At 38.9% G+C, this 24,766-nt stretch overlaps 1 protein-coding gene across 2 annotated transcripts in view; it reads left to right on the top strand.

Moving 5' to 3' along the window:
* HSPA12A (heat shock protein family A (Hsp70) member 12A) overlaps positions 1-24,766 on the top strand; it is a 61,365-nt gene that overhangs the window by 12,521 nt on the left and 24,078 nt on the right. For both annotated transcript variants that reach the window (XM_087766691.1, XM_087766692.1), the window contains exons 2-6: positions 2,241-2,326; positions 4,804-4,931; positions 11,673-11,859; positions 12,771-12,875; positions 15,520-15,636. In XM_087766691.1, the coding sequence (XP_087622817.1) occupies positions 2,241-2,326; positions 4,804-4,931; positions 11,673-11,859; positions 12,771-12,875; positions 15,520-15,636 (623 nt within the window). The remainder of the gene's footprint in view (positions 1-2,240; positions 2,327-4,803; positions 4,932-11,672; positions 11,860-12,770; positions 12,876-15,519; positions 15,637-24,766) is intronic.

Here is a 24,766-nt window from a genome sequence, read left to right as displayed (position 1 = left end):
TTTTCTACAGGTAGCTAAGAGACCTCTGATCTCTGCTTAACATTTTTTATTTGTTAGCAAATATTTTTATACTTGTGGATACAGTGAGTGTCCTTGTATACATTTTATACCTCTGGATTATCAGAAGTTAATTGGGTTGAATAAATTCTTGATAGAACACCACCCAAGTTAGCACAGGTTCATTGGATGAGTATGAATATTGCATTGGTTATTTAATCACTGCTCTCCGAGAGACACAAATGTGTGTATACTGTCACACAGGACTTTCTGAGTTGCGTATAGAGCTATAAATAACTTCTCAAGGTATACCCAGGCTGATAACTGAAGACAGGCTGGAAAATAGATTGCTGAAACATAAGTGCTGAAATAGGTAATGAAAAGAATTAGTAACAAAGAGAAACACTGAAAACATGTAGATAATGATTTGATGTCTACATTTCTGTGCTCCAAAGCCAGCAAGTGGGGGAAATGTACTAGTTTCCAAAGAGGCTGAGTCATATTGTGGTGTCCTGGTCTGCTCAGAAGTGTTGATTCTGGTCCAGTCAGGAGTGACAGCAGAATGCAAGGAGCCTGTTTTGTTACTATTTCCCTTTTTTTTCCTTTGCTGAAATATTGTTCTTGAATTCTATGAAAAATGCCATGTTGATGGTACAAAAATTCATCTGTTTTGAAAAGAGGAAGTAATTGCACAAAGGAGGCTGATAACAGCATCTGAGGCTGATAACAACACCTGATCCAAATATATCTTAATGAACCCAGCAGATTCAGTGCTTGTTGTATTTGGCCTGTGCCTTTTACTCCTCTTTACCACAAGAGGAGTAACATTATGTATTCCTGAAGAACTTACTTGTATAGGACCTGTGAAGATTTTGCTTCTGCAAATGCTTCTGAAGATCAGGCTGAACATGCATATGATAACTTGAACAGAAATAAACATTATTACAAGACCAATATTAAGCTTTCGAGGAAGATTTTTTCCTGTGGGCTGATTATCCCATAGTTGCCTGCTGCAGAGGTTTTGCATCTTCCCTGGGAAAGAACACATACTTGATTACCAGGAACAACAAGATTCTTCATTAAGTCATCCTAAGGTCTTTTCTTGGAGAGCAGCTCCTGTGTCATCTTAGAATAATGCTCTGACTTGTCAGTCATGTCTAGGAATAACATGCTATACATAAATATGCATTTTATTGTGTGATACATCCAAGTAGGTGATAAAAATATGTTTAAATGTATTATCTAATATTTATTATGGTTATTAATCATTAGAGACTTATTAAATAATTCTGCTTTACAGCTGATTAGCCTGTATTCTGCAGAAGAGAATTCAGTAAACTCAGGGCTTAATTTTGGGGGCAGAGGGATATGAGCATGGACAGGGTGTGTGGCACCTTTTCTATGTTCCATTTTGATAAACTGTTGCAGTTTTCATAAGAGAATATATTATATATAAATCCATCTGAGTCATCAGTGCTTAATTATTTTAATACGCCATTTCCTTTTCTATCATCAACGAGGTAAATATAAGAAGGAAAAATACAAATAGTGCATGACAGTATTTGTAACTCATTTGGTATGTTCCTTTAAATGAAATTTCAGTATTGTATGCAGGGTAGAAATATTTCTTTGATGATTTGTTAATAATACTTTCCTTTTCCCCAGCTGGATTCTGTCCTGCAGTAATATTAACAGCTGCAAGATGTTTCAGTGCAGAGCGTGTTGAAGAATAAAAACAGAGATAGTATTGGGAAAGTTTCAGAATAAAGGTTCATGATGGAATAATTGCAACTTATTCTTAGTTTGTTTTCAAATTGATAGCAACTCCTCTTTTTCTCTTAAAATGAGTCTGTCTTTTTTGATCTCACAACTTGTGTCTAGTCTCTGCATTCACACATTTAAATTTTAGGCCATTAATGTGAGTGTATAGTGTTCAAGCTGCTTGTATCAACTATGACTTCTGAATGTATTTAGGAAGGCTTTTAAAAGTATACATAGTACTGTAATAGGCAAAAGAATGGAAGTTAGTCATGAAGGTCAGACAAACAATTTCAAAGCAAAACTGCAGTTGTTGTGTCTTAGCATGTTGTAAGGGCAAAAAATATATTTTACGTGGCAGCTGTGGAATTTGTTTTCTTTTTTAGCAGATTTGTTACAACAGGAAAATGGTGTAGCAGCATGCAAAGCAACTGTCCTATCCTACTCATTCTGCTTACTGACTGAAGAATTTTGTTTCCTTTCAGATGCAGTTTCCACATCTGCTTACTCATCACCAGCCAAAAGTTTGGGAGACCCTGGAATAACTCCACTGTCTCCATCTCATATTGTGGTAAGAAATGTACTCTTAACATACTGTATGTTGACGTTGCTTTCTCCTGCCTGTTCAGTGGGATGTAATTTCTTTAGAAAGTTGTCATTTCCTCGCATAGTGATCCTTTTCATGCTCTCCATAGTCTTAAGCGAAATCTTGATCACACTGGAGTTGGTGACAGAGCTCTCATTCGGAGTTGGTGACAGAGCTCTCATTCATTTCATTGGGGTCCTGAGTTTGTTTTTTTTTATCTACTTGCTGAGTTGATAGATTTGCTCCTGCATATTTTTATATCAAATGCAGGGGCTTCTTGATCCTCAGGGTTCCCAAGTTCTGTCCCTGTCTTTATCACTGATTCGTTTAGTGATAGTTCAGAAAAAGTCTCATTCTGTTCAGAAAAAATAGAAGGATATATATGATGTTCAACAGTAAAATCTGAATTCTCAGAGAAAAGAATCTCCTCCAGAGAGAGAGAAGCTCAAAATAGAACTGTTTTAGTTTCTTAAGGAAAATAGCCACTTCTGTAAGCTTTTAAGCAAGCAAATGTCCCATAAAGGTATTGTGTTTTAATCTCTTATACATCATGTTCATTTTGTTGACAAACTCCTATTAAAACTAATTCCCATCTGTTTTTAAGATCATCTGCATCATCTGTAAAACAGTATATGCACAGTGTGTTTCTTGATATTGCAAGGGATCATGTTCAGAACGCATTGCTACCCTTGTCAGATTTCTTCCTTAGCTTTCTGAATCAAGTTCAGAGTTCTATAGAATCATAGAATCATTAAGGTTGGAAAAGACCCTTAAGATCATCGAGTCCAACTGTTAACCTATCACTGCCAAGGCCACCACTAAACCATGTCCTCAAGCACCACGTCTACCCGTCTTTTAAATACCTCCAGGGATGGAGACTCAACCACTTCCCTGGACAGCCTGTATGACATCCCTCTTCAGGATTTCCAGAGTGTTCTCTCATAAATTTTTACTTTTATTCCCTTTTTTCTCCATATAGTCTAGAACTTACCCTTTTTACTTCTGTCATACTGATGCATTTATATCCTCTTTCAGTTAGATTTGTTCCTTAAACTCTTTGAGGAAGACATACAAATACCATATTGCTCTAGTTGAAAAGATTTATTAGGAAAATCCAAACAAGTCTTTCATTATTTGAGACCAAACCTTATTACTCTTGTTTCTGTGTTTTAAGTAGCAGGCCTATGGGATGATCTTGGAAAATGTAGGGGTACAATAGAAAGGTGCTGGAAGTAGCAGGCATGGAGATAACGGAGATATGTGAGGAAGATGGTGGAATATTGCTCATACAGTGAGGACATTTCGCAGTTCATCTGTAAAAGATAATTACAACTGCTTCAAAATGTTATTGAGGGTACAGTCTGAGCAGCAGTGATGGAGGACTCAGACGTGATCTGGATAGTAATAGGTCAACAGGTCTGTTCCACGGTGATTTTGCCAAAATGATGTGTATGCAGATGGGTGTATTACCCTCCTTCACTATCTACCAGCCTGTAGCACATAGCCCTGTCAGCAGCATTTCCAGCTTGTTCTCCTCCTGTCTTGCTAAGCTGTTAGTGCTTTAGCCACCATCAGCACGCGAGCAGTAGTTCCTTGCTCTTCATTACTTATTGCTCCTTTATATAGGACTTAAAATAGGCAACAGCATACTGGGGAGTGGTACAATTCCTTGCTTATTCGCGTCGTGCTTTGTATCACGTCATTATGATTTGGGCCATAACCCTTCCATCTCTTCTAGTTAACGTTCCCATGTTGCCCCTGACTGTGCTTTTCAGGGATTGCAGAATTGCAGGTAAAGGCAGGGAGAAGGATTCAAATTCACTAGATGCAGCTGAACAGCTTTGCACGTTCTAGCACAGACAGGAGGAAAGAATGCATATAGTGCTTACAAAACAAGTGTTATGTAAATTCTTCATAAATAAACAATTATCGTGGGATATAAAGCTTATTGCTGTATTTTGGGTTGTTCTGTCTCCGCTAGTTTTGAATGGTAGTGGTACCTCATGGTCAAGGTTATGACATAGGTAACTCCTAAAACCACCAAATAAGTCCCAAGTATACCACATTGATGGATATAAACATATTCTTCAGTTGACCAATTTAAAAAAAAAAAAAAAAGAACCAAACCAGCCCCAAACCCAATAGCCTAGTGTTTAGCCGTAAGTTTTAATGATACAGGACAATAGCTTTTTCAAGAAATGAGTATGAAGGAAACTCTTGGTTCAGAAGTTTAGGTATAAAAGGCTTCAGCAAATATATTGAGTTGTACATTGAATTTTGACTTCCATTGCAATGTGCAGCTTTCTGGTATCAACTTTGGTCAGAAATGCAGCTTTAGGGAAGTCCTTATTTCCACTGAAGAGGTATGCATGTCTTGGAGAGCAGAAATACTGAAGGGTAAGACGGGTTACAATTATTCTAATCAGTGACTCAGTGTCTATTTTGCGTCTGCTATTTAACAGAAGGACTCTGATGCAGATGATGCTGTAGAACAGTTATTTCTTGTTGTTGTGGCTATTGATTTTGGCACAACATCCAGTGGCTACGCCTACAGCTTCACCAAGGAACCGGAATGTATTCATGTAATGAGGTAAGGGCTGCAATGCAGCATTTAGTTTTCGATCGTGATAACATGGATTGTCTGCAGTAGCTATAGATATTTTCTACAGGAGCCTGAAATGTCTAGATTTGTCAAGCGTTGCCGCAGCATACACCTTGCTCATGGTTATAGTTTTTTGTTGCATCTTACTGTATTCTAATTTGCTTTAATAATCAATGTGAACACATCCTCTCTGTTATTTTGCTGAGTTTATAAGATGACATGAGTGAAAGGAGGGATCAGTGAGTATTTAGAATTGTTCAGGAAGCAGTGATAATTATTAAGTCAGGATGCCCTTATCTCAGAGATGGAGAGAAACTACACATTTATTAAGGGTCATGGCATTTCCCAGGAGCTGCCTGTCCCCTGCAATCATGCTTGTATACAGTTGTGTGAACAATGCTTAGTTACTTGCACCCAGAAAACTGCTAGTTCATTTGGCTGATTTAAGCTTTTTAGCATTAGATTTTAATCAAATCTCTAATAATGAACCAGTGATACTGGGAAATAAGCAATCAAAAGGCGTGAATGTGAAAATTAAGGTTTGGTGTGAAATCTGTTCTCTATTATATGTGTATAAGGGACGGATTTTAGATGCTGTTATGTAGGGGGGTTTATTTTTTTTATTTCTTGATTAAATCAACACAATATAAATCTATACATATAAATCTAATGCAGTCACAAATGCAAAAACTATTATGGCAGGTACATGCAAGGATTGCCCTACAAACCATTTTTATAGTGTTCTTTATTTTTTAAAGATTTTTTTTTAACTAAAAACCTATACAATTCTTACTAAAGTATCTTTAAAATGACTATATTGTAACAAGACCAAGATACAGATAATTTCAGACATAAACAAGGTATGTATGAAAAGCTTAGCCATAGAAGTTCTTCTAAACAAAGCTGTTGTTATAGCAGTATGTAATGTGCTGTTTGTAGCACTGTAATACTGAGAACAAAAGGGAAAAAAGTCTAACTTGCTGTAGCGCAGTGTGATATACAGTAACTTTTCTAATCAAAGGTGCTAGCTGAATGCAGCTCTCTAAATTTCAGCAGACAGTATTGACTGTGCACTCAGCCTGCATTTGTATACAGTTTGTATATAGTTGCAAGGTATTTCAGATATCCAGTGCAACTGGGTGATGTGACAGACTGCCTAAAGGGACCTAAATTTTGTCATGGTGTTAGGCCATCCAGTTACAAAGACACCTACCTATTTTATTTTTCTATTATTTAGCTTTTATATTTTATCCCTCTGGAACAAAGGATTAATTTATTTTTTCCTATTAATAGGCACATTTTTACAGTGCTTGCACAACTGTGGAAAATAAGCACCACAGCATTATTTTTCAGTCTGCTTTTCATTAGGGATCCATTTTCAGTATGGATAAGTAATGCTTCGAGGCCTTTTCTGCATCCCATCCACCTCTTGTTCGGTGAACAGCACAGGCAGCTGCATGAGGCTAGAAGTCAAAGGACAGGCCATGTGTTGCTGTCTCAGACAGGTTACAGGGTTGTGGAGTCAGAACCCATGTTGATCAGTTCCTAGTCTCTCTTAACAGCAAATAGTTAATCAAATTTCTTAAAGAAGTTGGATGAAATGAGGGAAGACAGATACAGACCTGAGGAAGCCTAAATCGTATATACTGTGTTATTCCTATAATCTCTCTGGAGATTTTACAATATGAAATCCCTGCTGGTTTTAGGGATGTCCTTTAAGCCATTTGGACTGAAAATTTCACCTTAGGACTTGATTTTGCCATTGAGTTCACACTGTACTGCAGTAAATTACAGACCAGATTCTCCTTCCAGGGTACTAGACTGCCTGCTGTAGATCACTGAGACACTGAAATCTGGGTGCTCTGTGGCCAGCTGAGAGTATGTTCCAAATCTTAAATGACATTTTACTTCTTATGGTTCAAAACGCCGTATTTTGTTCCTTATGCAATAATGGTAGCATGATTGCGATTTCAGACCTATGTAGATATTAATGAGATCCTGAAGTACAAAGAAATGAAATGAATTAATTCATCTATTTCCAACGAGAAGGGAGGAACATATTTTGGGGGGGGGGGGGGGAATGTGTTCAGATTTCCAACAGGTATTTCAATCAATGGAAAGTATTGTAATACCAAGAATTATTTTTCCCCCCACCCCCCTAAATAAATATTGCTGGCAGGGAAGTATTTTGGGGAAGATATAGCTGAAACTGAATTATGAAATAATGTATATAATATATACATATTTATATATAAATGCGCATGAAATTATTAAATTCAATGAAAAGAATGGTATATGTATCAAAATAAGGCTTAGGTAGTTCAGAAGGTATTAAGAAGCTCAAAACCAGTATACAATGAGGGATACATGTAAGATAATTTACAAATATTTCAGCAGAGTAAATGTAGCTTCCTGGCGCACTCGAGAATGTTTACATTGAAATAAAGCATACCAGTGGTGCATGGTTCTCTTTGCTTCCTAACATTTTTTCCACCTTCCCTCCTTAGTGTTGATCCTTTCCAGACATTTAGGTTTCTGACTGCCTTTTAACAAAGCTGCTTTTCTGTAAATGTCTCAATGAAGGGTAAGATGGGTTTATTTAGAAGGTCCTACTTCAGAAAAGAGTGAACACACAGGGCTTTAGTACCAAGTCTGAGTGTAGTGTCAACAAAGTTGTGATTCTAGTTGTGTAATAAGTAGACGAAGTCATGCTTTTGACTGTGTGTGTTTATTTGCTGTGATGCCCAGTACTGAAAAAAAAAAAAAAAGAATTTACGAGCATTGACCTAACAAAGTTCTTTAAGCATATACTTAGCTTTAAATGTATGAGTAGCCTCACTCACTGCAGTAGACTAAAGCATGTGTTTGGAGTTGGGTGTGTGTTTCTAGATGACTGATAAATGACTTTACCTTGGTTGCATAATGTTAGTTACTGTTTTATCAATTTTAGGTAATACTTCACATCAGTCAACTCTTACTATTTCCCCATGGCTTCTGTAAAGATAGTTGTGGGTACCTTCAGGATCTTGTTGCAGAGTAGAAGTATATGTCACAATAAGTGCTATTTTCTGCATACCTTGAGACTGTGAGTAAATGCATACGAACAGCCTTGCCATCAGCTCAGCAAGCACTTCAGCAGGCAAGGCAGTGCCAGAGCCATAATGAAAGACAGTTTGATGCTGGAGAACAAGTTAGTAATGTCTCCTTTGAAGGGAATACACGAGGTCTTACACAGTTTTGAAAAACTCCTATTGATTGATGTGCACTTATGTGAAGTTATAAATGTTTTGGCTGCTGGTTAAATAGCAACAAACTGAATGTAAGTATTTCACAAATGGAGAAAAAATAAGTGAAAAAACACATGTGATTATAAAACAAATTGCGGCCTGTCTTTGGAAGGAGGGAGAATGTGGTCTTTTTTCAGTGTACCTTTACTTCAACCTTCAGGTTTTTCCTTTTCCTTCTCTCCCCTGTTTGACTGTAATTCTTGGCAGACACATGCTTGCCTTTCCCCTGCAAACACACTCCTAGCGGCGTTCGGCTACAGCTTGGTGACCCCACTGCTTTGTTTCCTCGACTCTTATGCTGCAGCTCTGGATCAAATTCCCATCACTCTGCATGGATCACTCTTCTTTGCTCGGTCTGTTAGCCAGATTCATGTGTAAGGAAGGGCATTTCTCTGACCTTAGTATAACCTTGTGATCCTTTCCACACTAACTTTCCTCTTGTCTCTATTTTCACTTTTGATATACAGTCGGATCCTCTGTGGCTTTAAATGGGTCTATGCTGCTCTGTTCAGCTACTCCACTTTATATCAGCCTAGGAACTGGTCTCATATGCCTGAATTTAGGCAAAAATCTACCTTGGGTTCTGCTTGAATAGATTTTTTTAGCTCTGACTGGGCTTTGAGAAAATACCCATCACGTGCATTTAGAATTATTTAGGTTGGAAAAGACCCTTAAGATCATCGAGTCCAACCGTTAACCTAACACTACCACTACCATTTAGAGAGTACTGCTGGCTTGTATTAGGCCCTGCTCTGAATAGTCATTTCTACTTTTTTCCCCTAAGGAGAGCGTTATTACCATCATTTTGCCTGTATTGGGACCATGAAAGAAAACTGCAAACAAAGCTGTTGAAATCCTGGCCCTAGTGACTAGAAGCCTCCACTAACTGGAAAGAGGCAAGGGCTTCACCTGAGAAAGTGTCCCAGTCAGGAGTTACCATGCACATGCCTTTGCAGCTGCTTCTCTCTAGAAAAGATGTCACACAGGAATATTTTTAAAGCTCTGATTGCAAATGGTAAAGTTGGACTTCCCCTCTGTTTCCTTATTGCTCTTTCTGTGACTGAACATTAATACAGGCTGAGAACTTTAGAACTTGCTGAGCAATTGCCGTGTCTAGTTTCCATCAGAAACTCATTGGGAAATGAACATCCAATTCTCTAGGGGGCTTTAAAAATTTCAGCCCGTACCACTGAGCATCAATTTTTCTTCATTTAAATTGCACCTTAAGTGTACTTATTCCGGAAAGAGAAAATGTGCCTAGCCGTAATGAAAAATAAAGAAGTATTGTTATTAGCCGCATCCTATTTATGGAATTTCCCACCAGTGACTCAAAATGAATCATTAATGATTCCAAGTGAAAATGATACCCGTCTGTCTCCTCTCTGCTTGCAGCGGGTGTGTGGGATTTAATGTTCTGGTGAAATAGGCAGTGTTTTCTGTTCATGGGCTGTGGGATCCCAACTTCTTCACGTTGGAACCATATGTTTGCTGGAACACCTACTCAAAGACTTTGGAGTTGACCAAGTACATTTCTAGCAGCAGGTTAGAAGAAATGACCTGGAGCAGAGCCTTTGCCAGCTGATAATAGCTTAGGGCCTGAGCGGTGGGATTAGGGAGATTTAGGAAAGCTTTTTCCGAGTGGATGAAGGTGGAAATCATTCCACTTCTCATCATACTGTTTCTGCTTTCAGAGCAGTGGAATTGCCCTCTGTACTGAAGTAAATCCGCAGACATGTGATTCCCTGCCATCACTGCTGCTGGTGCAAAAAGGGGCAGATTTTGCTCTGTTTGATTTAGTTGAATGGTCTGAAGGGTTCCCAGCACTTTAGAAAATCCTATTCCTTGTTACTTTGCCAGGTATTAACCCCTTAGATAGAAATTCTTCATGTCAGTTGTCTGCCTTGGTCTGAAGGTCGATTCATTTTCAATTGGTTCAACTGTTTCTGAGAGTGAAATGGAAAAGAAGATTTTTTTTTTTTTTTCCTGCATAATCTTCCTATGTCACATAAATAAGTACCACAGAACAAGGCAATCTTTTTGTGCTTCAGAACAAGGACTTTGGCAGTCGTATACTATGGAAGTGCGTTTTGCTAGCTATCTTTAGAAAAAAAACAATCAACATGTGGTTTAATAATGAATGCAGTTGCCTGTGTGATCTTAACTTGGCTCCTGTTTGAGCTGCATTATGATTATGTCTGATAGCATAAAGCAGATTTTCCACTGATGCTTTTTTAAGAAAATGTTGCCTGCTAAGTGTTTGTTTCCCATGCTGAAAGTAGGTGTATATGGGGCGAGGGGGGACAGTAATGTGTTTCTTTTTCTTCCATTCTGCTTTTTTTGTGATGGAGAAGTGAGGAGAAGACGAGAATGCTCACAGCTGTCTCTGTGGTACAACTTTCTACTGTCTGACGTGGTTGGTCCCCCCATCCCCCCCCCAATTCCTGCTGCATTTAATGGTTGTTCCTGTATTCGATGTTCTTATTATTTCCTTATCCATTCTGTGAAAGAAGCCTTGTGTTGCTTTTCCCTGAATACTTTTGTGCTTCTTGGCTCTTCCTGAAGATACCTTCACAATCTTGATAAGATAGGATAGTTTTATTCACTGTTTTAATGGGTGATGTTGAGGGAAATGTTTTGATGCCTATAAGATACTTGGGGGTTGGGGGAGTCTGCTTTATTTTTGACAGACTAAAATTTTTAAAGCATTTTTGGCATTTAAAACACAAAATCCATCAACTTCAGGTGAGTAGAGAGTGCAACGCAGACAGCTCAGTATCTGCAGACAAGTCTTCAGAGTTTCAGGTGTCCAGGAAATTAGGCACGTGAAGAGGTGTTGGTTGAACTGGCTTGTCTTGCTTCAGAGAGCATTCTGTGACAGATGCAGGGATTTAATTGACTTCTCCGCAGCAGCGTTCAGCTGACTTAAACAGGGCCCTGTTTCAAAATGGGGAAAAATACTCCATGCAAGTAAGCGTGCATGAAGTCTGATTGACAATTGGGTAGGCCATGTTGAGGTTTTGGGTTTTCATTTGTGGGGTTCTTGGATAATTACTTGATTTTTTTTTTTTTTTCCTTACAATATTTATTACATATCTGTGTTTAGTTTGAAAATGTGAGCGTAGTACTGTTTCCTTGTTAATTGTGTGTGGCTTACTTTAAGGAACCTGTGTTCTTATCAAAGATGGTATGATTATGTCCGTAAAAAATTATACAGCTAACTGCAAAATTTATTGAATTGTCTGAAATTAAAATTTCAGTCCTCTTTTCTTGGATGTGAATAAAAACACTTGGTCTTGGTATCATGAGAATTGAAACTAGTATCTTCGGAGGGGAAAGCAGTCTGTGCAGTCTGTCGCCAGATTGTTTTTCTCACGATATACTATTTTTTCTGCTGCTCTAAACATTAGTATCACTTACTGAAGCTGTTTCACTTGTTGGATAGACGATGGGAAGGTGGAGATCCAGGCGTGTCCAATCAGAAGACACCAACTACTATCCTTCTAACACCAGAAAGAAAGTTTCATAGCTTTGGGTATGCGGCAAGAGATTTCTACCACGACTTGGATCCCACTGAATCAAAGCACTGGTTGTATTTTGAAAAGTTTAAGATGAAGCTACATACCACCGGTGTAAGTAATAACCAATGGTCTTGGATAATTGTGCATTTGCTACTCAAGTCATCTTCCTTTGAGCAGTGCTAGATTTTGCCTAAAAATTGTGAACTAGATGTAAAGCAGCTCTATTTCTAAGTTTAGAGAGTAAATAAAGTAAACTAAACTTTTCAGTTAACATTATGATTCATTTTGCTTCTCTTGCTCCGTTTGGTAAGTGTATTTTGCCAGCCTTCTTTGTAGATCTTAGAAGTTCAATATCTGCTTTGCTTAGATCTTCATGTCCTAATTTTCCTGGGTGAAATTCATAGCTGTCTAGGGAGTCTCCATGAGGTCGGTTTGTTCTTTAAATTTCCTCAGAAAGCAGAAGTAGAATACGAGAGCCATACTGAACTCTAGTGCAGAGGAGCAGATTTACCCAGAGTTCATTGTCAAAACTGCAAGTGCAAATCGTGCTGTTAATTTGACATTATCCCTACTGATTATATTTTTGTCTTTAAACTAAGCCATTTTAGAGTTTTGGGACTTGGCCAGTACTCTCTGTATTGAGGTATTTTCTGGTTTCATGTGTTGGTGGGAAGCCAGAAATCTATGCTTTTAACTCTTAACTTGGATTAAATATCTTGCATTGCAGCTTTGTTGCAATTAATTACAAATACATTTTTTTGTTATTTAATATTTAGTCCATGTTTCTCTCTCTGCCTGCAGTTATTTGTAGACATGATAGGTGTTGAAAAACAAAGTCTAAAATAAGCAGCAAATGTCATGCTCCAGGAAATTCAAGTGATGAGTTAGATCCTCTTCAGAACAATTTTGTCACTTTTTTTCCTAGCCAGGTGGATAAAGAATTCCCTTCCCTCAAGCAGTGGGAATTAATTTCATGTTTATCTTTTCCTTTTAATAACTTCCGGTTATTTTCTTTCATGTAGAACCTTACCATGGAGACAGACCTGACAGCTGCAAATGGCAAAAAAGTCAAAGCACTCGAGATATTTGCTTACGCTCTGCAGTTCTTTAAGGAACAGGCATTAAAGGTAAGGTAATGCTTCCTTATCTAGAGTTTCTGTATTTATAACTGGTACAAATGTGAGCTTAATACTGGTAACTTTGCCAAGCTTTGACCTCAGTATTATTTGATGTAAACAAAGCAAGGCAGCTGTAGAAACTCTAGGCAGGCTGTGGACTCTGGAGAGCTCACAGTAGCCTGAAGTGATTTCCCCTTGCACAGGGGAAGCTTGATTCAATAATGGTAAGTGTATCACTGTGATGTAGAGTTCTGAATATCTTCTTATAGCTTAAATATTTTCTACTGCTTTTTTCATGAAAAAAACATTGATTTGAAAAGAAAATTTAAAAGTGCAGGAGCTGAAGCTCAGGAATGAAATTTGAGACTGGGTCCTGTCCTTGTCCCCTACACTTCTGCTGCTTGGGCAATGGATTGTTCTGTGTTCACACAAGGTTCTCTCTCATAGTAAAGAGCTGACACTGTGAAATGCAATAGGATGGGCACCTACTGACGTCTCCTGCCCCAACCTGACTTTGTTTTCACTGATGAAGCAAAGGGAAGTCGGATGAACTGGATTTATTTTGTAATAGAAAGATTATTAAAAGCTCATTTATAATTTGGTGACTTGAATCTCACTGTTAGTCTGTACAAAGATGACCTGCTGAGGTGTACAAGCTGGCTAACCTGGTGGAAATAGTTTAATTATGCCAGTGCAATGGTCTGTAAAGGCCACTTGATTGCACTGAGAGGTTCAGCGTATTACCCTACGTGGAATTCTGCACCAGCACAGATATATAGCCTCCATTACCCAAACCAACTCAGGTACCTTTGCACAACACTCCTTTGTTCTGTTTTACACAGTTAAACTGTAGCGTGTGTGCCGAAGAGCCGCAATTAGTCTATGGTATTTTGGCCCTGTGCTGACCCTTTGCAGGGGTGAATTTAATGTTGTTATGCTGTGAGATTTGGTTGCCCTGATCCTGAATGCACGTTTATGCAGAAAATCTAACAAGCATTAGGGAGAACCAAAAAGTAAGACAGACATCTGTTAGGGGTTTAATTTGTAAATTCATACTGTGTTCTGATGGACTGCCTCCATTTATGTCGCCTTTTTTTTTTTTTTCCTTTTTTTTTTTTCCTACTGTGGCTGGTGTTGGTAGGGAAAATGCATTTTATTTTCCATTTCCCATTTGAAATGTTGCAATACTCGTTTCTTGCAATATTCTTCTTGGGTTACAAGATTGTTTTTCGTATTCTCCTGTGAAATACGTGTCCCCGGTAAACAGTTTTTGAGATTTAAAATCTTATGTAAACAGTCAAATGTGAGTTAAGTACACATTGGCTTCAAATGCACCACTATAATGTCAATGTAAGCATAGTAGTTGCTGGGTCAAATCAAAATATTAATCCAAGCAAGCATTGTTTAAAAAAGCCTTGTTGTTAAAAACTAACCTACTTTTTTGAATGGGTTTAATTTATTCTCTGTGAGATCTCAGTCTGTTCTTTATGGCTACAGAGAAACAATCCTACTGTTGCAACTCAAATTCCTCATCTTGTCAAAGACTTATTTAACTAGATTTTGGGGTTGATTGTGGAGTCACAGACGTGAACGCGGGCATAGTCTGGGGAAGTTCTTCACGAATATGAATGCTGTTGGGTACAATCCCATATATTTGCTGTGCTGCCTGTTCAGAGCTACATCCTTTCTTGAAGCTAATAAATAAATCCCTGTGATTTGTGAGTGCATGCTGAAACTAATTAGACAAGCGGTGTCAATGAACTGTTACTTTGCACTATAATCTGCCCGTTCCTAGTGCCCTGTGCAGTATAAAGGTACTACTTTTCTAGCATGGATTTTTGAGCTGCAGCATAGCTAAACAAACACAACACCTCGGCATAGCACATGCAGAAACATTTTTTTATATTCTAAAGGCTCGTTGTTCACCTTTCTGAACATTTCCCTGTTTGGATGGAGATTTAGATAGGACATATGGTAATGACATTTTACTTGGAACGTTTCCCAAAACATGTCAGTATATCACCTAATTTGCAAATGCAATACAGACTTTCCTTTTTTTAAGGGGGAAAAAAAAGACAATAAAAGAACTAAACTAGTCTTGAATGTTTACTTAAAGCAGAATTTTCAAGGAACAATCAGTCATTTTTTTTTAAAAGGTTTAACTGTAACTTCCGCTTGTTAACTGAGTTGTAAAAATATGATTTAAAGGTAAGTGGTGTATAAAGAAGTCATTGAAAAATCCAGATTGTAGAACATAATGTTCATCAGTGATACCTCAAATATTTTTCTGTGTGTTAACCAAGATGCAAGTGTGAATTCTTCAAACTAACAGCAAATCCTGCACTGTGGCTAAGAACATACATAAATGTTTTGTAATACTCACCAGTGCATGAGCTGCTTTTGGAAAACCTAACTTTTCTATTTCATGTTAAGCAGTAAACTTTTCCTTTAGAAGGCATAAACCCTAATCCCAGCTTTTGGCACAGTAGAGCATTCTTGACAGGTTGGCAATAATTCTGATTTGTAGCATAGATGTAACAGGAAAAAAATTGAAGAGAGAAAGTTACTGTTACTGGAGCCAGCAGAAAATAATGTTTTCTTATAAAGTTGACACCCATCATTTTGCATTCACCTCTATTTTCCTTTTATTTAGGAGCTCAGTGACCAAGGAGGCTCGGACTTTGAAAACACTGAAGTAAGATGGGTCATTACAGTGCCTGCTATTTGGAAGCAGCCTGCAAAGCAGTTTATGAGACAAGCTGCCTACAAGGTAAGATTACAGGCTGAAGGTAGAAATGCCCCTGTAAAGCCCTAGTTGACAGCCTAAATGATAAACTGTATTTGGGACAATTAGCGCTAGTATAAACTGTATAAAAATGGTCTAGAAAAGAGTCAGACTAGAAACATTGAAAGAGAAATTAACTTTACCGGACAGTAGCTTTAAGTCGTACATATTCAGCTCTTAAATGCCTTTTTCTTTCTATTTACTTTTATATATTGCTGTCCTTCACTGCAGACTGATGTTTTAGTCATCTTGTACACTGTATTCTTGCTGAATTCAGTGCACATGGAACAGATGCAGTTTTGAGACCCAAGGGAAAGCTGATTTTAAAATACTGGATGCAGTTTTGTTTTGTTATTTTCTTTAGGTCATCACAGACTTTTACAGTAGGGGAAAAAAAAAGAAAAAGGGAAGAGGAAGAAAAGCAAAAAGCCTCCTTGGTGGGACTTTCTTTCCAGTTCCCATTTTCCCACAGTAGGAATGAAAGGACTGTGAAACAGATAGTCTGGATATAAAATTAAATTCAAACATTATTTTCACTAGTAAGAGGTTTATCTGCTTTTAACCCTTTCCCCCCAACCCCCCCCAAATATGTGCACTTTCCATATGCATGTTCTTTATTTCAAATTCAGTTTGCGTCTTTGATACACGAGATATACACATTCTTCTTTTCATCAGGATATTAATTTTTTGTTTTGTTTTATTTATTTTTGGTGAGAGACTTGCGTAACCCATTGGCAGCAGCTATGCGATGCACAGTTTGTAAAATATCTAGTAGTTCATGAGAAATTTGCAGAGTGCTCCTGGGAAGCACCCAGATTTTTCTACTCTGTTTCTAACTATCTCTAATGTTGAGCAACATTTTTCTTAACAGTCTTTATTGTGGGATTGCTAATACTAGTGCCAGAAGCAAAACACTCTTAAAGTTCTGATGGAAGGACACGGTTGTAGGTAAATCTGAAACACTAGAGACCCATTCATTATCTTTGTATATTGTTGTCTGCCTGCTGTCTGTGTGCATGTGTGCTCGTGAACCGGGAGCTGTGTAAGGAGCAGGGCAGGGGAAGGTAGATCTCTTGGCGTTTCTCATTTGTGGCACAATGGAATGTTGTTAATTAGTGTCTGTGTCTGTGGTTTTGTCTGTGATTGTGTACTTTTATCGGCAAGCTTGATAAATAGCAAGGACTGACAAGGCTTAGGGAAATAATTGAGTTTAGGGAAATAATTGATGTTTACTTGACACACATGGTTGATTTTTTTTTTTTTTTTAAGTAATGGGGATGAACAAAGAAGTGCAGAAAACTGAGAGTTCTGCATTGCCATTCAGTCTTTCAGATTCCTATTGCTGGATCCAACATGTTCCTCAAACCAGTATGTACAGACGGATCAGAAGTTGCAGCCCTTGTTGCTAGCTATTGGAACATCCAGGCATCATGAAAATGAGAGCTTGTTGTCGTAAGAGTAATCGGGGCATCGAGTAGAGAAAAGTGTGAAAAGGCAGTGGTAGAAACTTTGTTACTGGAAACACACTGAGGTACAACCACTAGTCCAAGATGAGCTAGTGGGAAACGTTAATGAACTGTATAAATCTGCTTGAGTAATCTGTGGCAAGTGATGTGGCTCTAAGAGAACAAAAATATTAACGCTTCAGTCATTGGATCACAACATAAAGCCCAGCCTTTCTGGAATGGTTAATTGGTTGTCTAGACAAAGCTAAATATTGCATGGAATTACTAAAATCAAGTAAAAAGTGCTGTAGGTGCTGTAGGTCTGCATCTGCACTCAACATCCATCAGCTTTTGTAAGGCCTACAATCTTAATGCCTCTCTGACATCCCCTCATCTCTGTTTTGCCTTAAACAAAATATTGCTAACCTGGAAATCTTAATCTGCCCAAGGGATCCCACGGTGCCCCCTTCCAGCTGCTGTGCTGCTTTCTCATTTGAACGAGTAATCTGGGTGTTCCCTTCAGCTCACAGTTCTTCCTCTCTCTTTCAAGCTCCTGCTAATTCTGTCTGCATGACAGCTTTTCCCGTCTGTACGTACTGCTGAGCTTTCATCAAAGCTGTCACTGATTTTGCATCTCAGTTACTACAGCATCATTTCCTTGGCTTTGGCAACTGTGATCTGGCCTCTTTTGCATCCTTTCAGAATGCTGCCGCTAAAGGGTTTCGTAGCCTCGCATTTGACAGGGAGTCAACCTACATTTGACTCCTTCATCTGTGTCATCTCAGAGATAAGCTGCATGTCCTGCACATGAACATCTGTAATGCTAACTCATTTTCCTCCTCTGAAACCCTCTCTAAAATGCTGTTTTTGTCACGCCTACAAAAACTTAGCCATGACTTACCTATCGATATGTGAAAACTGCTCTTCACTGCTTCTTGCTGTTACCCTGCCAGCCCCATCTGTATTCATCTATTGTACTTTTTGTATTCTTAACTCTTTTTATATTTGAGTTGTTACCTCTTTGAAGCAGGTATTTGTTTATTCTTATTTGTTTTGCTCACTGGGGCCTCCTGAGGGACTAAGCCTGGTCGGCTGTAGAGAGCTGCATGTCCTTATAACCTTGCTTTGCTGAATCAAAATTACTTTCTTCCTGAATAACAGTCCAGAGATGCTTCTTCCTGTCCCTCATGCTTAATTCCTGCCTATCCAGAGATAGTTTGAAAGCTGTGTGACACCTGTTGAGGTCCAGTCTCATGTGGAGAGAGCTCTGTGGCAAGAGCACAGCGTCATCTCTGTAGGACCCACTTTGGCTTAAGTTTCCTTTCCCAAAGCGTGTCTGCTGGGGTTAGTGGGCATTGCATCTGTGTTCGTTACATCCTGAATAATGACTCTTAGGATGGATCACTCAGGTTTCCTATTGTCCCACCCAGCAAAATATAAGGCATCATAAATAGCATTAACTTTTTTTGTTTCTGTGTCCTAGTTGTTCCATTTCAAATTCTTTGCTTTGGTGTAGTTCTGTCAGAAGTGCTGTATTTACCAGTATTAGAAGGAATCCTATTCTCATGAAGAACTCACATCGTGAGTAATAAATTCAAACTGCTGATATATTTTTCTTATTTTGGAGACTTTGGCAACGTGGTCTGGTTGGACAGCATGTGGGAGGACTCTGTCCCACTCGTGGGTGGGACCTGCCCTTATTCTGGTCCTTGCAGAAGCAGCCAAATGCAGCTACCTGCATGGGGCCCGAATTTTAGACCCCAGTACGAAAAGGTGGCTTAGGTGTGGAGGCAAGCCGCTTCCCGCTCCTGAACATGGCCTGGCATCTACAGCCTCATCAGAATGGCTTGTGAACATGGACAGAAAACCAGGATCCCACCTCTGTGTCTTTTGAGTTTGTACTGACACAAGAAAATTCAGTGTTTTGTTAGTCTTGTATTACTGATGACAAAAAAAAAAAAAATTGCGTGTCCACTAATGGAAAGGTGAAACTCTAAAAGTATTCAAGACTATTTGTGTAGAAATCCATTGAATCTAGGTAGGTGTGAATAGTTGGTTCAGCCTTAACAGCACTTTGCTGTCTTAATATATTACCATAAGCAGCACTTTTAATCCCTTATCCAAATGAAATTCAGGCACTGTAGATTGCTTATTAAAGGAACACAAGACCCAATATTCTTGGCTGAGTGTTTCTTTTTAGTAAAGGCATTCTTCCAGCTCATCTTTCAATACAAATTCTTTGGGCACAGTAAGTGCAGAGCAGAATCTGCAGGCTGGAATTCCTTGAACATGCCAATAAGAATAAGGTTTTAGGAAGAGTTTGGAGTGTGACAGGAGTATGTGAATGCAGAAGCTATAAAATAAGAAAATAAAACATGACATACCAAATACACTCAGGGCAGAGCAAAGGAAAGGGAAGGATAGCGCATTTTTGTAAACTTGCCTGAAGTATTCTGTAACCTTACAAACATCAGTAGGCTGGTCTACTTAGAGATATTGAGGGTTCTTTTCTTTTAATATGAACTGTTGATTTTGAGATGGAGTTCTAGAGATCTGAAGTAGATTTATATTCCAATTACAAATAGCAAATAAAATTGTTTGCATGGTAAGCTCATAAACAGAGAGGCAATCTAGGTTATAGGATTAAGCATGTAAGCCTGGAATTCCAGAGGCTTTCTTTAACCGGATCTTACACTGAATATTTATTCATATTTGCACATCAGTTTCATCATGGAATGCACAGGATGAGAATTACTTAACACGTTGTGTTCCAGGGTTACGTTACATTACATTGATCAGTACTACCCTGCTCTGTAGAAACCTTCAGAGAAAAGTAAACAAATCTGGCGAAAGAGTAATGTGACAGCACATAAAATCCCTTGCTAATGAAAACATGATGTGATGTATGTTTGATTTTAAAAAGATGACTGGAGAGACTTAACCAGATTGATAGCTGTGAAACTGAGGTACACTTATCCTTTGTAAGTATTTTCTTTGGTACATCAGCCACATGCAACTGAAATTTATTTGTCTAGGCACAGTGTAACAGACTCCTGCTATAAACTACATAAAAAGGCAATGATGTTCAGGCATAAGCAGCACTGGGAAGTTGGTGATTTGTTTGAAACGGTACTTGCTGGTGGAGGCAGACAAGGCAGAAATGTGTTAGCGCGTCAACCATCCTGATTATTTGTAGCTTCTGGGGTTCTCTTGAGTCCATGCTTTCACTTTTGTGATATTAAGATCTTTTTAATCATAAGGATTAAAATGTTTATTAAGTTATATGTTAGGGAGGATTCTGCGTCTTGTAGCTATGTTTAATTAGGAAAGGATAACTAATTGAGGAGTGAAGATTACAGAGTGGGAACTCAGCACAGTGGGAAATGTGTACTAATTGATCTCAGTTTACACGATTTAATTACCCGGCCAGGTTCACATGAAAGCAGAGGCAGTTGACAAAGCCATCTGCTAATCCAGTTCTGTACATTCCTGTTTGTCCACTTCTGTGGCACTAGTTGGACTACATGGAGGTTTTCTTTTTATTTTGCTAAGCAAGTAAAACAGGAGGTTTTCATACCATTGTAGGGAAGAGTAGGTAGATGGATGTGTGCCTGTCTTATAAAGCTGTGGAACGTGTTTCTCGCAAGCTTAGAAATTGCCTGAAAGGGCACTGGAACCAACAGAAATAGCCAAAAATCAGAATCTTCCCTCTGCCTGGAGGAAAGACTATGCTAGATGAGATTTTCCAGCCAAAAGAAGAAAATGACAGTCTGAAAGGCTTTAAACCACAATCAGGAGGAGTGGGGGGAGTGATACAAGTCCACAAACAAATATAAATCAGCGTGGACAAGTTCTAAAAAAAATAGTGGGTAGGATAGTTTGTAATAAGTTCATAGAAAGGACAACGGAGGAGGATAATGCATCGGTCTAAAAGGCATCTTAGATGCCAGTATTCAATTAGAAAGACAGAGAAAAGAAATACAAGCTGAAAGTGGAAGTATAGTGAAAAATATTAAGGCAAAATCAGAAAGTCCAAGGTACAACATAAAATGCAACTAACAGAAAGTAGCAAGCATATAGTTTTCTTGGTGAAACTGATCTCAGTCAGGGCCACTTGTGTCTCTTTAATAAAATCAGCCTGAGCCATAAGGGCCTACAATGAGGATATTTTGAAACAAAGGGAAGGGGAGAGCCTGAGACACTAGGAGGATACTTAAATAGGAGGAGAGTCAGGCTTTGCTGTTGTGGTAACTGGTGCATGCCTATGGTACAAAAAGCATTTCTAGAATAATACAGCATAAAAAATTGAGAAGCTTATGAGAATTTAATGGCTTAATTTCTCTAATGCATGCTAGTCATAAAACTTGCAACTAATGCCCTCCTGCACCTTGGGGGATATAATGTAATGCAGCAAAAAGTTCTTGGTAATGCCACTTGGAGCTAAGCTTTCATTTACTGCACAAATGTGATCTGTGGCAAACATCACTTGGGAGTGAGCTGCAGCAACATCACCCTAGTGGAAATATGGACTCAATGCCACTGTGGTCCCACTTACCATCAACCTGTCAACAAACATAATCTCTCCCTTATCATGTTATTGTTCAGCAATATGTGAGTCAGATTTAATAATGCTAATTTGGATTTATTTGTGATCCCAATACCTGTGAAAATTTTGGAGGAATAAAGGGGCAGGGGCACAACAAAACAAGCAATTTGGAGATCTTGTGTAGCCTGTTGTGCAAAGAAAAAAGTTCATGATTTCAGAGTCTTGTGGTTGTTTCTTACCTTGTAAGGGATCCAAGATTATTCCCCTTAGAAAATTGTGTCTACATATCTGGGATTACTTCCGAGACCAAAATGTGATAGACTAGATGTGATGTCCTAAGTAAGGTCTGCTGCAATTGTTGATAGTCTATTCTGTCTCACAAATACAAGAAATCCTTTTTTCTCTCATGATGACCCAGAAAGCTTGTGCCTTGCCTGTGTGTAGCAAGAAATGATCTTTCTTTCTTATCAGTGGTTCACAAAAGCTTTTTGAGGAATAGGCACAGGTAGACTGCAGAACCTGCTCCATGCATTGTAAACAAAAGTGGTTTTAATGCTGCTTCGTAATTGGTAGCCAATGGTCATATTTCAGATATTTCCTTCCTTAAGTTCCACATTCCTTCTTCAAGGCCTGCTCATCAGCACATGCTACAACACTTTTCCAAACCACTCTGCTCAGGCATTTGCTCTTGGATTCATCCATCTCACTGTTACAACCTGTGAGTGTCGCTTCTCCGCAAACTACAGAGCTCTCCTGTAGAAAAGTGAAGTGTAATTGGAAGAGGACGTTTTTGGATGTAACATAGCAACAGGAATAATCCTCTCATCATGCCCCAAGGAGAAAGTAGTACTTCTATATCTCTGTTTCTGTCTGAAAAGCAGTGACTTCTAGAAATTCAGTTCCAGTGGACATCTTCTAAAGGCAGTGGAGAACCGACACCCCTACTGAGGGTACGTGAGCCCTCATTTTCTGTCTTAAGGACAGCGGAATCTTTTCCATTGGGAGAGATTCAGGGCAGACTGCCATAGAGTGCAAAATGGCAACTGAATTTTCACACCACTCCTCCCAGTAGTTGGCAAAAGGCAGCTGAAATACTTTTTGTTTCCACTGAAAGCGTTATATGGATGCACCTCCTGATGATGCAGGCTCCAGTACAGGGGAGAGGAGAGAAGGCAGGAGGCTTATGACAGGGATATAGGCTCTGTGACTGCATCAGAAAGCATTCAGAGAGCAGCATGTGTGAAGTTTTGGGTGCTGTTTTGTGCTGCTGGGAGGTGTGGCAGCCCTTGCCCATCTCTGTGCAGGCTGTTGAAAACAGCTGTGAACTCTCAGTGAGCCAACACCGTTCCTGTGGCTGTGGCTGGTGCAGATCTGAGCCCAAGCTCATAAGCTTGCTGAAGTATGTGCATGAAGAGGGGATTCAAAGACTGAGGGGGTAAAACAGGCAGTGGTATGTGGCAGTTCCTCCTGACCCTCTTCCCAGACCCTCCCATGGGTGCAATACACACTCTTTCCTACACTTTTATCTCTTTGATTTCCATCTCTTACCTTTGCCAAGACAGAACACTGATATTTTTTTCCTTCCATGTTAGCCCTCAGGTCCACAGGGCCCTGTAAAACCCTGAAATCACCTCCATGGGAAAGTTCAAGGCCAGGCTGGGTGGGGCTTTGAGCAACCTGGTCTCGTGCAACGTGTCTCTGCCCATGGTTGGGGGGTTGGAACCAGATGATCTTTAAGGTCCCTTCCAACCCAAACCATTCTATGGTCTATGATTCAGCATGAATAGTATTTTCCTTTGAGAAGTAAACAAACGACCAACGGTTCTTCAAAAATTAAAGATGTATTTTTTCAATGAAAGCATAACTTTAGCATAAACAGCTTGTGCACATTTCTGGGTGATTTGCCCATCTTCTGCATGGGCAGTCTGACAGTTGTAAAATAGTTCAAGATTGTCCCAAGGCCTTTTTCTTTGAGTCGTAGAACATGTCTGCTAGGGGTTAGGGTGACGTTCCCCTGTCAGAGCTGTCACAGTACAGTTTTAAATTATAAATTTCCTCAGGTTTTTGAACTAAGATAAACCAGTTAAAGGACTTCCTCTGACTGCGAGAGGAGGGCGACATTCTGGAAGGCTTCACAGAGAAGAACCCTTTTTGTCAGCATTGTTGTTTTCTGCAAGAAGCCGTATTTACCTTAGCATTTGGACCAAAGGTATAATCTTAATTCTTGTAACATTTATACAGTAAGTACTGTATTCTTTCAATATTCTCCAATTCTGTTGGTGTCACATATAGGGATTCGACAATATTTTCTGTTCTCTGTCCTGTCATTGCTCCTGCTGCCCAGGAGAGCTTCATGTTTCCCTGAGTAATACTTCATAGCGTTCAGGAGCCCTTGAGATTATCTGCTTCTCTTCCTTCTCTGGATTCCATTATGCATTTTAGGAGTTTCAAAGGTTTGTATTATATCCTATGTTTAGTAAATTTTGTTGTTTTATAAATTAAAAAGGAAAGGAAATTATAATACAAAATCCAGAAGACCTGATGAGTATGTGTTTTAATAATAGAATCAAACAGTGCTTACAGTCCCAAAGAATTCCAAGTTCAGGTTGAAAATACAAAGACTAGATTGTAAAAATAATGTATAAAATATAAAGTGTAGAAATGCACAGGTAGAGCAATTTGTACGCTTAGCTGGATAACAGCAACCCCAGGAAAATAAATTGAGGCAGTCTGACCGTGCTTAGCAAAGGCATTTATCTCAATAAGACAGCCTAGCCATCTATAACAAATTGGTTCATCTAATCAGTGACCACACAAATGCAGCAATTCTGGCTGTAGCCAATGCAACTCCACAAAATTCATTATTCAGACTGTGCTGAAAGGAAAAGTCATGCTTCGTTACAGTTCCAGGTGCCACATTTATCTTCTTGCTTTTCAGAATGGGATGATGCCATAGTTTCTAAACAGCCATTAGGAGGGAGCAATGTTACAGGCTGTACGTTATTTCTTATCATAGGAGTAACTTTATGGGTAGGTTGGTAAACAGAAATGAAGTATCAAATGGATTCTGCTTTGGTCCAAAACAGCTTGCTAAGTAGCATGACCAGGTATGTGTACGACAGAT

The sequence above is a fragment of the Nipponia nippon genome, unplaced genomic scaffold (genome assembly GCF_047370975.1).
Source record: "Nipponia nippon isolate SJK-2023a ecotype South Korea unplaced genomic scaffold, ASM4737097v1 scaffold_3, whole genome shotgun sequence".
Taxonomy (NCBI): Eukaryota; Metazoa; Chordata; class Aves; order Pelecaniformes; family Threskiornithidae; genus Nipponia; species Nipponia nippon.
Note: the sequence above shows the minus strand (reverse complement) of the source record. Positions and strands in the feature narration are given on the sequence as shown.